The sequence below is a fragment of the Sinohyriopsis cumingii genome, chromosome 6, assembly GCF_028554795.1.
Source record: "Sinohyriopsis cumingii isolate HCF-2022 chromosome 6, ASM2855479v2, whole genome shotgun sequence".
NCBI classification, from domain to species: Eukaryota; Metazoa; Mollusca; class Bivalvia; order Unionida; family Unionidae; genus Sinohyriopsis; species Sinohyriopsis cumingii.
This window is the reverse complement of record NC_142966.1, coordinates 156861067-156879064: the sequence shown is the minus strand read 5'-3', so window position 1 is coordinate 156879064 and position 17998 is coordinate 156861067. Positions and strand designations below refer to the sequence as shown.

The 17998-nt window shown below is 33.0% G+C and overlaps 1 protein-coding gene across 3 annotated transcripts in view; it reads right to left on the bottom strand.

The window, feature by feature from the left end:
* Window positions 1-17998, bottom strand: part of LOC149798346 (centrosomal protein of 135 kDa-like) — a 105527-nt gene that overhangs the window by 29042 nt on the left and 58487 nt on the right. For all 3 annotated transcript variants that reach the window (XM_089963490.1, XM_089963493.1, XM_089963492.1), the window contains 7 exons: window positions 15940-16208; window positions 14515-14640; window positions 9974-10066; window positions 7214-7276; window positions 5895-6068; window positions 4042-4119; window positions 3025-3176 (listed from right to left, as the gene is read on the bottom strand). In XM_089963490.1, the coding sequence (XP_089819616.1) occupies window positions 3025-3176; window positions 4042-4119; window positions 5895-6068; window positions 7214-7276; window positions 9974-10066; window positions 14515-14640; window positions 15940-16208 (955 nt within the window). The remainder of the gene's footprint in view (window positions 1-3024; window positions 3177-4041; window positions 4120-5894; window positions 6069-7213; window positions 7277-9973; window positions 10067-14514; window positions 14641-15939; window positions 16209-17998) is intronic.

Here is a 17998-nt window from a genome sequence, read left to right as displayed (position 1 = left end):
CTGAAATGTTGGAGGGGCTTTATTTTCACAAGATTTTTACTAAAAGTAATATTCTGTCAAATGACTTCAAAATGCACTATGATAGTCATCCACTATGATATCATGGTTCATAGCTCATTAATGCTTTAATTGTTACAATTGCAGCAGTGCATTCAATTGCTAAATATTGAAATAATCTACATCAAACAAAGTGGTAAGAAATCATTGTTATCATAATGTATATAATAAACTGAAAAATATACTAGCATAGCAGTTATCACAAAAAAAATCCAATAATATCTGAGATCAGCTAGAACTGCCATGTTGCACCATCACAGATATTCAGGTTTCTCAATGCATATTTCACCAACAACACCCTACCACTGACAGCAACCCAGAAGTCATGATGCAAAATCTGTCCAAGATCTAATTCAACTTCCTTTGACTCCATTCCTGTGTAAAAGACCAACTACAGCAACTGCATTTGATCACCATCACAGATCCCCATTTTCATTTCACTGCATATTCCTCCCCCACCCCCATGTAATCAACAACACCCACCAAACACTGAACAGAGATGCCAACCCATGGGCATACTTATCAGGTATCCAGGCATCAACATTTCAGAACCTAGCATGAATAACTGGGTCACTGAAAGCAAAGCTCTACACTACACAGTCATACTGTATCTTCCTATGTGCCTATGCATACCTATAGTCAATTAGAATAATTGGTGTATCCATTCCTCTAATTCCAGGGCCTTGAGTTACTTCAACATTGTCAATCTCAACATTAATCATACATGTTAGTTTTCCTCATAAATTATTTGAATTGTCCTTTCTATTTATATTTGCTGCCTTTCTTTACAGTCAATCTGACTGCCTTTTTGTTATGTACATTGGGGTTTTTTATGTTAAGAAACTATACTGTACGAGTCTATCATACTGGTGCTGTAGTATTTTTCTGCCAGCCCATGTCAACATAAAAAAATACTCCTGTTTCAAATTTCATCACCAAAGATTTTTATTTTCCAGAATTTGTCAATAATGTATACAGTTTGAGATTATCACTAGAAATTTGCAATAATTTTGCAAAACAGGTTTGCATCTCTGCATAAACCCATGGGTCATAATGCAAAATCAACATATACATAGACCCTCAAACAGCTAATGCTATTAAATGTGCGTTTTGTTTTGTACTACATTTGTATTCATTCTACATTATTTACTTTTCAGCTGCATTTTTTATGTTTTTATTTCAGCTACCATCTCTTCGTTTTTCATTTATGGTCTCAGAAATGAATTCAGATTTTGCAATTGTTGCTTCTATTCATTGCATCGTTTCATTTCTGTTCATTTTGAATGCATTACCAAATCCAGATTTTCTGCTTGTGGTACATAAAATGTTAAAAACTATTACTTTAATACCTTATCTAAGTCAAGGTGTGCTTTAATACAATAGAAAATGTATAACATTCAAAAGACAGCATTAAATATGTAATTGCAACTATGATAAATGTAAGAATTAAATTTGATTTTTGTTGTTGTTCCATTCAAATAACATTTTTATAGACACACTGTTTGTCAGTGTGAAGAATAAAGAATTTGGTTCTGCATTATAATACAAAAAAGCTTCTGACTATGGAATTTTGGCAGTTGCCCAAAATAGAGATAAACAGATTTTAAAACCATTCATGAAATGCATTCCCATTTCTTTTTATGTTGTTTATCTTTCGTCATTCTGCATTCTTCATTTCTGTCATAATGCACTTATCATTTCATTCATGTTCATACTGCCTTTATTTTGCATTCCATTAGTATTCTGTTTTTGTTTCACTGACAACACTACCCATTTCAGTGTCATTTTTATTTAAAAAGTAGTGGCATAATGAACTTGCCCATTCACTGCAATGGATCATGACTTTTGATGGTCTGAAAATAGTGCATGAAACCCAAGAGAACTTATCCTCTATAAAATGGTCAAACTGGGAATTTTAGACAAATTTCTATTGCCAAATTGTTTGACCATATCTTAACAAAACAGCAATATTTTCAAAAAAATTCTGGTTGACCAGAAAAAGGCTGCACAATAATATGAATTTCTGCTGTACATTTTAACTCGTTTAATTGTCTCCACCCATAATCTGCTAGTGTTTTACACAATAATTCCCATTTTCTTTCCGTTAAGTATCATCCAAACTAATGTGATCTATTTAATACTATATCCAGGAACTCACTTCCTTTCATAATGAATTAAACCTTAAAATTACAGTCTAATGGCTGCCAGTGATTTTGCACATCAAAATCAGCATACAGAAGAGCAGACACTGATTTTCTTTTTACAATGTATTTCTTCTTTCCTCAATTTTAGTGATGGCTTGGGTGTACAAACTGATAAGAATATTTGAAGAATCATCATCGAACGTGTAACTATAAAAACATGATTTCAACCATAAGGCTGAAATATTTTTTTTCTTCCTTGTAAGAGGAACTCTTTAACATTACCTTTTTAAAATGTTAAATTCTATATCTACAAAGATATCTGAATAGAAAAAAAATATATTTCTAATTTAAAAAATGCTGACAAGATCCTTCAACAAATTAAATGAATAAAAACATAACTGATGCTCAAAAAGGAACTACTCAGTGGGAAATTTTCAGTAAAACTGAGAAACATAGACACATTTTGGCATTGGGAACATGGCAGAAATTTGGTCCAAAAACTGTTAAAATAAGACTTGTGTAATGACTCTCCATGCAACACAGCAACAAAGAAAATTACATTTCTTACAATTACTTCACAAAATTTTCTATGTCAGAATGGCAATAGCAGTCTTCAAATGCATGTTTGATAAAACTGATGGTGATTTCTGTTTAAATACCCAGCACAGTGCCTCACTAATAAATTGCCAAGATAAACTCACTAACTGTAAGATGACAAAAATCCAAAATGAAACTAACTCTTTAAATATTCAAATATGATATTGTTATTGTCTAATTTTACTGTATGAGTGTCTATTGATGATGGACTGGAGAATCTGCTCACTTCATTTGGTTGGCAGTGGATTTATTCTGGTGTGCAAAATCCTCAGACTCTCCAAGTCGCACTGCCTGGTCCTTCACCTGTTCCTCCAGGCTACGGATATCCTCCTTCAGGGAGTTCACACGTATCGCAAGGTCACTTCGCTCTGCCTCCACCTGAGAAATGAGATTAAATGTTCAAAAGAATTCACCACAACATGATTTTCTATTTCTTTAGTAAAGGTGGCAAAATATGAAAGTGATTTAGAATACTTCTATAAATGTGGAAGGCCTTCAAGCTATTACTCTTTCTGTAAAATTTGGTCAAATTCTGTCAAGCAACATTTAAGTTGTTAAAACTTTCTAAATTTAGTAGCAGCAGCCATATTTGATGGCATATAGGCACTGTTTGTACAAACTGAAAAGCCCTTCATGTTAAGATGCTATTTAAAACTTGTCAAAATGTGACTAGTGGTTTATGAGAAAAAAGTCAATTCAAGGATTTTCTATTTTTACCATATCAGGCTAACTGGCACAATTTGTATCAATCTTAAATCTCTTAACAACAAAATGTTTCCTTTAATATATAGTCAAATTCTGCTGAGCAGTTTCAAGGAGGATTAGTTTTATCATTTTGTATAAAAAAAATGATCCTCACAATAAATAAATGATTTCAATTATAGAGGATCAGTAAGCTTAGCATTAAATTCTCATCAAATTTTTTTCCTTTGTTAGAATGTAACTGTATGCATATTTTTCTAGTTTTTTTATACTACAGAGAAAGATACATGAATTCATTAATAAATAATTATGGAAAGTGAACTTCAATACAACATTCAGTGCAGTCAAAATAAGAAACAAAACTTGCTGAAATCTATTACTTTTTTATGGTAGGGATCTTAAACTGAAGTGGTTGATTTTGGGAATGATGCAAAGACCAACTGAAAAAATGATGTTCGATGTAAATTAAATTATCTGAGAATGATATAATAATTAATACTGTCATCATGGTTGAAATCACCACTAAGAAACAATCACTTACTGTATGGAGTCTGGATTCTAGATCTTCTATCTTTTGTTCCAGTTTAGCTCTGTCAGATAGAGATGTCTCTGTGGCAATCTGCAAGAAAAGTTACAAATGATATATTACCATTTTCAAATTGTGCAACCACAGCATCTTCAGTAAGGTACAGAACTGATTTTATTATGATCAGAACAAAGCACATCTGTTTTAAAATTATTTACACACAATCTACTGGTAAATACAAAAAACAAAAACCTCAGAAAGGATGAAATTTGAAATTTTGAAATGCAAGATGTTAACCTGGGAATATAAGCAAATCATTTTCATATTAAAGAAATGTAGCTTTATTCTTCAAAATAATTAGCTACATCCAACCCTTTCAAAAAAAATCTGTAGCTTTGTTGCTATTGTAAAACTAATTTTACTCTATATCTGTGTTACAAAATTTTTCAGGGTTAATGTTTTGCACAAGGATTAAATCCAGATCATAAAATAACCATTACATTGTTTGAAATACACATACTGAAAAAGTTTAATTTAAAAAATAAATAAATCCACTAAATTCTGAAACCTGCATTTGATCAAAATCCTAATGGCTTCAGTTGTGCAGGTCCCTTGTTGTGGTGTCTAATATTCACAACAGAACTCAAAAGAAGACAAGTACTGTACCTGGTAGGTGACAGCAGCATACAAATGAAACCGGCTCATTTAGATTGATAATTTTCATTTCTTTAATGTACAAAAAGCACAAAACCTGTACATATTCCATATCAGTTATTATTATCTTAAAGATTATGAAATTTAAATATTAAAGTGATTTTATTCATGTAAATTTCAGTAACAGATGGTATAACCTAGGTTTACTGTGTAAATATTAATGTCTACATGAAAAATATTCAATAAAAAAATAAAATAACATCATGCTTAGCTTTCAAATAAAACTGGGATAATCCTCTGATTGCATTATACTACAGTTACATTTTTTTCAACATTATAAATTGTCATGATTTTGTTAAAAAATAATTGTTTTTCAACATGTTTGTCCAAAAATTCTTACCTGAACAATTTAACATTAGTTAATTATTCACCTCTACCTCAGAATCAAAATCGTGCTAAAAAACGAAAATTGCTCTCCATCTAAATATCATGTAGATCAGGGGAACTAACTCTCACAGATTAACTCACCCTGTTCCTCCTAGAATGCCACCAATAATATCTTAGACGTAACCAGTTTAAGCCTAAGTGACACCTGCAACAGGAGGCTTGCATTTCCGGTGATATCGTGGGAGGGAATGATAGCAATGGATGGAGTAAATATTTTTAGAGAAAAATAATTTTATACAATATTTCCTTTCTCCATCATTGGGAGAATACATAAGTTGTTGTTGTTATAGGGCTTAACGCCATTTTTCAGCACAAGAAAAGCTATGCATGGCATACAGTATTAGTGGTGGAGGAAGAACCCTGGTAAACCCCACAAAAGAACCATCAACCCATGAGAAGCTACCAGCAAGCTTTCTCACATACCCCCAGTGGCTGAGCCCGAGACTCGAATCCACACAGACTGAGAGATGCCCAGTAACATCTGCCATCTTTGATGAGTGTGGCAAGATTCACTATGATGTGCACAGGGCTTAAAAAAAAATCTAAACAAAACAATTATTCTACAGTACTTCATGTTTCATCTTCATCCATGTGTTGATGTATACTTGACTTGCAAAAATTTTGAAGATAAAACAATGACACAGCCATTGCTACCATAAAAGTCACACCTAAGCCTCGCATGCTTATGCATTTGAAACAAACACCTACACATGCTGCCACCAATATAACTGCAAGAAGAGACATTTATGTCTTGCAAATGAACTGACCTTCAAGCGCTCCCTGAGGCTATCTCTCTCTGTTGTCATTCTCCTAAGATCAGCAATGGAATCATCCCTTTCATTCTCTACACGTCTTAGAACTGCCTGAGCTGCCAGGGATGTCTTGGGGGATTTCGGGGATCGGACCAGTTCCCGTCGCACTCTCTGTAGTTCTTCCTTTGTCTGAAGAAAAAGAAGGAATTGTAAGATAACAAAAAGAGAGTATTGCTACAACTTGGGGTCATATTGATTAAGATAACCTTCAAGTGAGATGGCAACCCCAACTGAGGTGAAATAAATGCCAACTTTAAAACTCGTAACTGGAATATAAATATAGTAATACATAAAATTTATATCTAATAATTTATCTTCAACATTAAATCTTACTGACTGAAAGTGGCTATTAGTTTGAAAGTGCTTTCTACATTCATCTTTCCCACCATGAAGTTTGTTCAGAAAAGACTGCAAAAGCATGGTATTTATCCAATATTGAAGTCTTGTGTTTTCCATTTAGAATGTCTGCAGCATGTTTTTTTGTCAGGGTATGATCCTCATCAACCACTTTCAGTTCGGTATCTTCTGTAATCAGGTGAATTAGCGCACTAAGATGACCTGATTTCTGACTGATCAATATTCAACTGCTTTTGCGAGACTTCCATTTGGATATGTTTTCATAAAAGAATTACAATCAGATATTACAAACATTTCTGTGAGATATATCTCTGACCAGGTTACAGTGTGCTTACATAAAATTATATATGACCCACAAATCAGAATATGATAGAAGAAATCACAGTTATGCAATCTGAGACTATAAATAATAATGATCCCACAATTCAAATAGCTGGCATGCCTGCTTACGAGAGTGCTTCTGTTTTGCAATATCGAACTAAAACAAAACAAAACAAAAGAACAGAAAAGGAAATAAGTATCTGCCAAACTTGGTTTTAAATAAAGTATTTCAACCAATGCAGTATAATGGAAAGCTGTGTATTTAAACAGATAAATAGCCCTTATTTGCAAAAATAAGAATCACCTTTCAGGTCTATCCACATTGACCAATTTTATCAAGGGCAGCATTATGGCAGAAGTATTATCTCTTACTCTCCTGTATTATACTAGATTTTGTACAAGTGACCAATGCAGTTCTTAGTATGCTTTCTTTATGAGTCTCTTGATATTTTGTTGCCTGGAAACTTATGTACCACAGGAAACTTATGTACTACAGAACTGAATTCATTATTATAAAATACAAAACAAAAATCACAATCTACAATTTACAAGTCAATCCTATTATGAAATAATTCCTGTAAAGTTCTTCTACTTGCCTCCTCATACATAGAGTTCAATTTGTCTCTCTCAGATGTTAGCACCTTAACATTGGCCTGGATCTAAAACAGAAAACAAAAATATATATATATATTTGCAATAAGGTTTTAGTTCAAAGAGGGAACCATTAACAAGTGACTAAAAACATCAGATTTATCATGAAATTTACAAACAAGAATTGTTCATATCTAATTAACCATGCAACTGTGGACAAAACTATTTTTGCAGCAAGATATTGATCTAAATTTTTAAATTATGAGAAATAAAACATATACATAAATAAATGAAAAATAGTGTGATCTGAACGCTGTGAAAGAATTTATCATCACATCCAATTGTCACATGATAGGAATCTCACATATGATATGATATGAAAAAAAAATATCCCTGAAGTATGTTATAAATTATGTGCTGAATTACAATAAGAGTACACCGAACAGCAATACCCTGTGTTGTATAGTCCTCTATGTTCATATCATTAGGGTATGGCTGACTGTAAGAAATGGTTGACCAACACGTGTCTTTGTCCTGGACCTTTGGTCAAAATATACAGTCTTAAAGTAATTTTACTGGGCAAAAAACCACTGCATTACTTATCGTGACCATCATCATGACCTCCTAATTTTATAACTCAAAATCCATGTTTTTTTTAAAAATTATCTTAATTGCAAGACATTCACATAGTTTGGTCAAGAAACTTACTCAAGTGCAAAAAGTTGTTCTGCACAATCCGTTTTATTTTATTGGTGACAATGACTATTATGTTTGACCTACGAACCCCAAAATCAATAGGCCACTTCCACACTTCATATGCAAACCTTCAACAAATTTTGGTAAAGGTAGTTGGGTTAAAACTAAAATTATAATGCAAAAACGATCTTTCTTCCTTCAAGTTATAAGTCATCCACTTACTTTGAGGTATATAGGAGAAAAGAAGTAAAAGTGCATCAATGAGTGGTGAAATTTTTTAACAGAAAACTATCTTCTTTCAGTCAATGCGACCATAACTTTTGACCTTTTGACCCCAAAATCAATGGCTGCTTCCTTATCCCAAATGCAATCCATCCACAATCTTTACTCCATGTCTATAATGCAAAGCTAACATTATTGTGAAGAAATGTTTCTTCTTTAAGTTGCAGTGAGTAACCTTGACCTTTGACCTTCTGACACCAAAATCAATAGGCTTTATCCTTTTCATCCACAAGGTATATTTTAGGTCTGCGAATGTGGTTGCTGTTGTTGTTGTTGTTATTGGGATTACATCCATTTTTCAGCACAAGATAGGCTATACATGGCAGCCAGTATAACTGGTGGAGGAAGAACCTGGGAAAACCATGGGAAGACACAAACCCAAGGGAACCTACTGACAAGATTTCTCAGGTGACCAAACCAGCTGAGCCAAGACTCAAACCCATAAAGACAGAGGTGAGATGGCAGTGATACATAATGGTGAGCACTTGAGACCACTCAGCCACTTGGGGTCCCATCTATGAATGTATGACATGTTACTGTGCAGAAAAGATTTTTCTTCTATCAGCCACAGTGACCTTAATCTTTGCCCTTTTGATCCCAAAACTGAAAGGCTTCTAAATTACCCCATGTATAAGCCATCTGTAAAGTCTGATCAAAGAATGTCATATAAAACCAATGTTATTGTGCAGAAATAATTTTTTCTTCTGTCAGGCAACAACCTTGACATTTGACCTTTTTGACCCAGAATCAACAGTCCTCCTTACCCTATGTGCAAGCCATCCAGTAATTTGATCCAGTTATGTTGTACAGAACTAATGTTGTTGTATTGAAAATATTTTTTCATGAATCAGTGTCCTTGATCTTTGAGCTTTTGACCCTAACAATCAATCATTTTCATCCTTACCTCAAGTGCAAGTCATCAATAAAGTTGGGTATGGTATGTGATGTAGAACCGATTTCACTGCGCAGAAACTATTTTCTCTGTTCAGTTACAATGACCTGGATCTTTCAATGTTTGACCCTAAAATCAAGAGTCTTCCTCTCCACGCCAAGTGCATGCCATGTATTTGGTTTGGTCCAAGTATGTTATGTAGGACATGTTATTGTGCAGAAACCATTTTTCTTCTTCCTGTCACAGTGACCTTATTTTTACCTTTTGACCCCAAAACTAATCAGTTTATTCCTTACCCTGGGTACAAGCCGTCAACAAATTATGGTGGGTGTAGATGGCTGAGAACTCAGGATACCTTAACTCATTTACCCAAGATATAACTAAAACACATTCAATAACTCAAATATATAAAATAACAGCAAACACTACTATGCTGCATGGTCTATGACATGTGAAAACTTTAAATCAAAATCTTAGCAACATCAATGATGATTACAACATAGTCACTGCTAGAAAACTAAAAAAACAGTTCTCACCCATGTGACAGAAATAATGCATATTTTCAAATCTTAATTTTCTCATCTTGGTTTGGTTGTTTTGGGTCATCACATGACAGTTTGATGTCAAAATATGGTATGACATACTAAAATGACATAATTACATTCATTATGACTTCAGTATTTGGAATTAAATCAGGCATATGATATGATGCTACAGAACTGAATAATCATTTTTAGCCTTAACAAATGGGTACAAAAAGTAACAAATCCATGAGTTGGCACACATATGTAACCCACTCATCTCGAATCCCTCCCTCAGTTCCAACCCTAATAACGATACTAAGTCTGACTATCTGCTAGAGCTGGCAGAACAATAATCTGCCTGCAGAACTCACCTCTGCCATGTGCCTCTCAAATTTGTCAAGGAGAGCTCTCATTTCATCCCTCTCCTTTGTTAGCTTGACAATATCTGACTCCTCCATCAGACTCTGGTGAGAGAAAAAAAGCGAAAAAAATGAACACGAGATGTATTTGCTGAGAATCCTTTCCCTGATCCATCAATTGAAATACCCATGAGAATATAACAATAGGCAAAATCATAAAAAAAAAAATAATGACCATGAAAATAAATGATTTCATGATGTTCAAGAACTTAGAAGAAAAGGAAACATTTCTTAACTCATAACAAACATTCAGCTCAATCGTATTACAGCTGGCTCCCAATATTCACAGAACTAATCAAATGAAAGTACACACTCAAATTTGTGCCTGTTGTACAAAAAAATTCTTTTGTCAACTTTTTATGAAACTTTTCATGAAGCAAATCTCTCAAACTTATCAATATCTTCGTTGCATGAATTTCAACCCTACAAGCCTTTCTCAATTATTAAGTCTTTTCACAATCAAGTATCAAAAATTTAGTTTTTTGTGAGGAGTTTTGTAATAATGGAGCCTAACTGGTCAGTGATTTGATGTTAACTAATCTGAGGTCAGCAATGAACTAAGTGTTGAGTTGGAGTAATAGAGTGTTATAATCTATGGACCACAACACACACTTAGAACATTTTGAACAGAAATTTATTATGCTACTCTTGGCTTCAAACTTATCCATTTTAATTGGCCCTTTCCATCATCAACAGATTCTAGGGAAAGAAAAGGAAACTGAAAGAAATGGAAATTCATTCAGTCAGTAAGTAATATTTCTCTTCTGAAAACTTATCATTCTCATATATGACCAAAATTTCTTTTCATATATCCAACAGTGTTATTTCAGTTCTATTTATCAATAAAACTGCTACAAAAATTGATCTAAATACATCTAAAATTTCAAATTCCATTAATGCAAGTTTTTTATATATAAAAAAATAGATAATTTAAAAATGATAGTCCTGTCATTGGTCATTGACTTGCAAATTCTCATGAGGGAGTGGTAGTACTGCATTTTATAGTCTCCGTTTGCTCTCATCAAAACCAATGAAACTCAAAGATACTAAATTTAACCATCTTGTACCATTGATAACAAATGGTATTTATGTAGTAACATTTAACAGCACCTAACTACAATAGTGCCAATTTGTCGGGAAGTAAAAGTAACATTCAAACAATGTAAAAATTAAGAATAGCACAAAAAGCTTAGGAAGATTAACCCTTCTGAATACATGTCAACATTAAGTACAACAAGACAGAATATAAATTATAAACGATGTTAAAATTCCAAAAAAGGTATATAAAATCAAAAAGATAAAGTTAAGACATGTAAAATCCTTAAAACATCTGGTCACATTTTTAACAAAGAATGCACTCCTTCAAAACGTCCAAGAGATAACAAATGGTAAGTTACAGGCAAACAGAAATTCACTTAGAAAAATGGTACTTTCAGAAAATGTTCCACCACTTAGAATGGTATTCTCAGATAATTTTCCATAACTTTCTATTCACAAGCCATGGGTCAATGATTCATTTCATTCCACTGGCATATGTAACTAGCCAAAACAAAATCTGTCTGCCTTTTGATTGAATACAGCTGAAACTAATTTAATTGGATAGCTCGTTACATTTACCTAGGAATATAAATATGAATAAGCATAGCATCCTCAGCAAACAATAACACATGCTGCATGTAAATTCCTCCAATTTAAATACACATAAGCTTTCTGTCAAGTTAATACAACATCATGGAAGTCACCAGTGAAAATCTAATAGTCTAAATAACAAACTCTCTGATTGGTCAATTGATTTTCCTGTTCCTTTCCCTGGACACAACTCCTCATCTTAAACAGGGTACTTCTTTAAAACTGTTTTTGCAAGATGTACATGGATCAAGAACCCATGCCAAAATGTCCACTACTTGTGCTCTGTGCTCTTGACTATTATTATTTTTTTATATTCTTTCAATTCTGATCTGTCTAACTTTACTAACAATAGTAACAGTATATTACTAGTGACAGTAAGAGTTAACTGAAATAAAGCATATTTATTCTATGTCATTTGTGTTGTGTCTATAATTACAGACACCAAATATCCAAGAATATAAAACGAACAAATAAAATAAAACATATTGTATTAAGATGTCTTTAAAAATAAAATAAACAAAACCATTAATATTAAAGACATCAACTAACAAAACAGGATAACAAATGGCAAGCATGAAGGCAAAATGCTTTTTTATCTGATTTTCAAAACGGTAGGGTATAAAAATGTACTTGCTGAGAAAAAAATACTTTTGTTTCGTAGACTCTCCCTAAAAAACACCTGAAATACAAATTACGAGATAAAATGAAATCTGTATGCTGCTGAGATGAACTTATTAGGAGGGAATCAAATTCAGTTTTTATCAGTAACAAAATAGAATTTCATCATAATGTGAATCATTTATAAACTTAATGTCAGAAGAAAAAAAAAGAAAAGAGCAGGAGGTAAAAATTTGGTGAGAATAAGTTATTGTATGATTTTAAAATAATTATAAAAATTAGAGTTTTAGATATTTAACAGTTACTCACACATGCATGAACAACCTTTTATTTATCTTTAGTCATAGTGCAAACAATATACAATATACCATGCATGCCTAGCAACCTGCAAGTATGGATTATAGATAAAAAATGTAAGTTTAAATTGAACATTTCATGATCACTCTACAACTCTGAAGCTTTACAAAAATTTAATTAAGTTTGGAAATTAAATCCGTCTATCAAGAAATGAAGATGAGTACTTATTGGAACACATAAATCCTGCTGAGACTAGCCTAGCAACAGAAGAGAAACCAGTTATGATACGGGGACTGGATAGAAATAACATCAGAAAAATCTCGTAGGTTTGGATTTTTACCAGCTATATTTCTATATATTCTCTCATTCTATGAGACAGTCTGAAGAAATCCATGAGGATACATCTGCTATGTTTCTAGAGCTTTTAATATAAAAAAAACACATTTTCACCAGTTTATAAACAAAAAAATCTTGTTTACAAAATTCAATTTGTATGCTACATCTAAATGGTAAAAGAAGTAAGAAAATACTCAGTCTATCTAGAACTACATCCACATGGATGATCCGCCATCTTTTCTCCACTAACCTTTTCTGATGAGAAATGACATAAAAATAATCCATCATTTGAGTTTGTGTTGGATACCCCACACCAGTATATGATGCATTCTCTTCATTCATAACATGTACTGATGTGGGATGGCAAAATTCCATCCTTGGGATCAGAATCAGAATTTGTTGCCAGGATTATATCAAAGCCTTGTTGGCTCTCAGGAGGGATTTCCCTATCCCAACATAAGGATCAGAATTGTTGGCTGGAATGCAAAGCCTTATTCCTGCCTACATATTCCAATCCTTAAGAGGGAATTCCCTATTGCATATTAACATGCACATAACAGATTCTACTAATCTACCTGTATCAAGGAAAGTGTGGGGAAAAAAACCCACCTATTCAGTGCTCTCACTAGAAGTCAGTTTAAATGCCTATATATATAAACTGTAATACTGTAGACATATACTTGAACAAGACTTTAACAATTCTGGCTGCATTACTGCACTGACCCAGACTTATGAATCGGATCCTATTAGTTTACCTGGTGCTGCATTAAGTCACATGTTAATTACTTTCAAATTTCACCTATCACATCAGACAGATGGCATGTACAATAGGATAATCCAATTCAGATTAATCCAATTCAAATAAGGAGCAACTTTCCTTCCTCAGCTAACTTCAGGCTACAATCTTTAACTTTTTAGGGGTCTTGGCCTTCAAGGGAAGTATTCATTATTTCTCAGCTGCTAGGTTAACTTCTAAAATGTAAAAATTCTGAATCTTTATCATATGAAATGTATTCAGAGATGCCAAACCATACAATGTAAAATAGAAATGTCAGTTTTATAAAATTGTAACTTTAACATAAAAAAATAGAAATACTTTCAAATTATTAACAAACAAAATATGAAGTACAAGACATTACTGATTCAAAGTGCATTTTGAGCTGAAACATGCTTCGTGCAGTCTGTAACCCAATGAAATCCGTCAAGAAAAAGACTGCAAAAGCATAGAATTTGTCCAATTTTTATGCCTTTTTAACTTGCATTTTGATTTCTGAAGCACATGCTTTTAATCAGTGTGTAATATTCAAAGGTTATTTTTGTTTCTCAAATTTTCTTGATAAACTGGCACACCAGGCTGATGCAATTTCTGACTGGCCCACCTTCTTTTGATACAAGCATTTCAACACACTTACAGAAAAGAATTACTATCAGATTTACAAGTGTTCAGTGATCTAATGTGGCTGTTGGCCTACACAAAATCTGGTTCGATTAGAAAATCAAAATTTGACACAAGTTAACACAATTGTGTATACTGGGGTTAAAATGGTAATTATTAAAAAAACTGAAATGGTTGGCATCTCTGAATATTACTGGTGTGGGTTCTGGTTACTGACCTTGGTGGGTGTGGCTCTAGCAGAGGATGAAGCCTTCTTGATAGCTTTCAGGGCCTCATATTCCTTTTTGTAATAATCTCTTTCTTCCTCCAGAACCCGGATGATGGCTTCATACTGGGCAACCGCCTACAGCAAGACCAAATTAAGATTTCTTGAAAATGACATAAATAATCAAATAGGAATTGTATGTACAGGAATTAATGGTATGTCAGCACAATACTGGCTATATAGCCAAGATTAAAAGTTCCATTCTAAACAAGGTAAGCATTTGCTAAAATCTTTAGGAAGATAAAACCTTCCAAGTTACTCCCAACAAGATAAATGATAAAAGGTACATATGTAAAAGTTCATTAAAGGGCATAAAACATAAACTATAAATGTATTTTTAAAAACAATAAAATCCTTAAAGTAATACTGATATATAAATCAGAGTTTACTGTGAGAAGCAAATACTGAAAAGAATTGCTTTACCTTGTCAGAGAATATTTATACAATGAATCTTGTTGTGACAGACACCTGATCTTGACCAACAATAGCTGGTGTACATTTCCGGTGTCGCTATCAGGTGAATATATATCCCCAAGTATGGGTCATCACACAGAAAAGTATGAAAAAAGTAGTCACTTACTGTGTAAAAATAGCTAAATGAGTATTCAAATATTCTATATGTTGTGTAGGTTAAAGGTCATTGATGAGTGAATTTTTCAGTATGACAGTTAAGACAATTCTGATTTCTCAAAACAAAAGACAAAACAACATGATTCCCCAAGTATGAAGAAAATCCAACAATTGGGTTTAGGAAATTTAAGTGAAAACACTATAACCAAAACCTTAATGCAAATTTCTATTATTGTGACCTTGACTCCAACATCAAAGAGGTGACTAATCATGTGTAAGAAATAATTATCACAGATTCATAATGATCCAATCCATGTATGAAACAAAATCCATCAAGGAGTTTAGGAAATAAAGACAAATGAAAAACCGTAATAGTGCAAAGACTGCAACTTTGACTTAATTGAATGAATTGTCTTTTTGTCTGAAATGAATGAACTGTCTTAGCTTCATAATGATTCATAACACGTATGATGAGAATCTATCATGGGGTTTAGGAAATGTATGCAACTGAAAATTTTTAACAAAAGCATTAACTACTGCTGCTGCTGCCAGCATGAGAAAAGTGACAACTGCCTCACTTCCCATTATATGGGCTTGACAATAAAAACTGAATTAGCAGATTACGAGGAAATAAACAAATACTGTCAGTTCATGTTGACTTTTGGCAAAGTGATCTAAACTTAGTACCAAATGTTATTAAAATTTGTACTTAAGTTCACTGACTGATAGTAGGAAAACATTATCATTGAGGCTTCTATTCACTCACTACCTTTTCAAAAATATGAGATATACAGATCTGAAATTGACCTTTTTATCTGCTTTTGAAGGAGTGACTTCCCTTGATGGACTGCCTGAGCGTGATGACGGCCTTGATCTGACAGGACTTCTGGCCCGGGATGGAAGTTCTCCTTGCAGCATCTTCTGGAATGCCTCTGCTTGGTCCCTGTAGTAGTTACGCTCCTCCTCAATACTACGGATAAATGCATCCAATTTGCTTGGAGTTTTGGTCCCCTTCTTCCCTGTTGCTGGGCCATTCTTACGCTTCAGCCTTTCTATTTCCAGCACCAATTCTTTCTCTGATAAATTAGATGCAGTAAATTATCATTTTTTGAATAGTATATCAACGAATTTTCTTAATAAATTCAAAATAATTATCAATAGGATGAAAACAGAGAAATATAATATATATATAAAATCAAAAAAAAAAAACAAAAAAGAAATAAAGATCTTTAATTTTTTTTTAAAAATATGAAATTCTGATGGCATAAAAGGAAACTGCATTAACAAAAATTATCACATCAACAATTTAAATGTACACACTGCCTGATTTATTCCAAAAAGGGACTAACATTCTATTCCAAAAAGAGTCCCTCAAAGGGACTGACATTCTACTGGCTGAAATGAATTTCCAGGTATCCAAGATAAATCCTTTTATTTTTTTAAATCCTGGGTACTGAAACCATCTATGAAATTCTTGAGAAAATCTAACATACCAAAATTCTTCATCATGGGCCTTCAACCATGAACCTAACATGGATAGAAAATAACTGAACTTGTTTGAGACAATGTCAAGATAAACCTATATTCCAAGTTTGGACTACTCATTAATATTTTTATGAAAGAAAAAAAAGAAGAGTTATTTATGCAGGATAATTCAAGGTATTCTTCTAATATATCCACACTGAGCTTAATATAAATCCATTCATCTTTGTTTGTGTTATGCACACAAGCCAATACAGCTAAGATCTTTGATCTAAAATCAATGTCAGAGTGCAATTAATATCTTCAATGGAATGCCATTGACTGTACATACAACAGCATCAGAGAAACAAATTTAAATGCAAAAACTTCACTGACACATAAACCATTAACAACAAGGCCATCAAAACTTCACAAATACCTAAACCAACAACATAGTCATACAAAAATCATGCTTATGGTTTGCAACTGAGACAACATTCCAGTTTCTATACAAGAAAATGCAGCAAAAATACCCTGACACTTCTGAAGTCAGATTAGTATTTAATAACAAAAATGTTTGTTAGTCCCATGTGTTTTGTACAAGAGTTCAGGAGAACACAAAATCTTGCCTTCAACAGAATATATTATGACACCTTTATCTGCTAACAAATAGGTTTTCCACCTGCTTGCTAAGGAAACCACACTATTGTCTGGGGAGACCGGAATCTTAACAGCGCCAAGGAAATATTCCCATCAAGTCTTATCTAAACTGTTCAAGCACTTACGGGTATCATTAGTTGAAAATGGATTGTTTATATTGCTGCTCAAAAAGCAACACTATTGCTATGGAAACCTTTGGCGCAGCATGCACTTATGCACATTCCTGTCAAGCTTGATCGAAACTGGCATAACAGATTTTTTATAGGTAAAAACCAGCAAATATGATGTACAATGGATGCAGGACAATGACATGCACAAATAGCCTTTGCCCAAAAGAACTAAAAATTATTTATGATGGATACCTAAAAAAAAACACTTCTGCCAAGTTCGATTTACATGGGGTAAATTGTTAATAAAAACCTTTGAAAAAGCTCTAAACCTAGTTGCTAAGAGGCCAATAATATAATCTTACAAAATTTTATTTAAAAAATCAATTCAGCCATTCTACAGACATCAACAATAGGTTTTACAAGTTGGTAAAGAGTCACACTGTTGCTATGACAGTCACCCTGAACACAATGTTTAAACAGCATGTAATAAAAAACATTCCTATAAAGTAATATTATGAGATATAAAGAATATACTGTTATATGAGAAAGGAGGAGGATAGATTCATAACATGAGCATAGTGACTAGTGAAACTGAAGATGCTTTTCCTCCATTTTCATAAACACGATTGTACAAT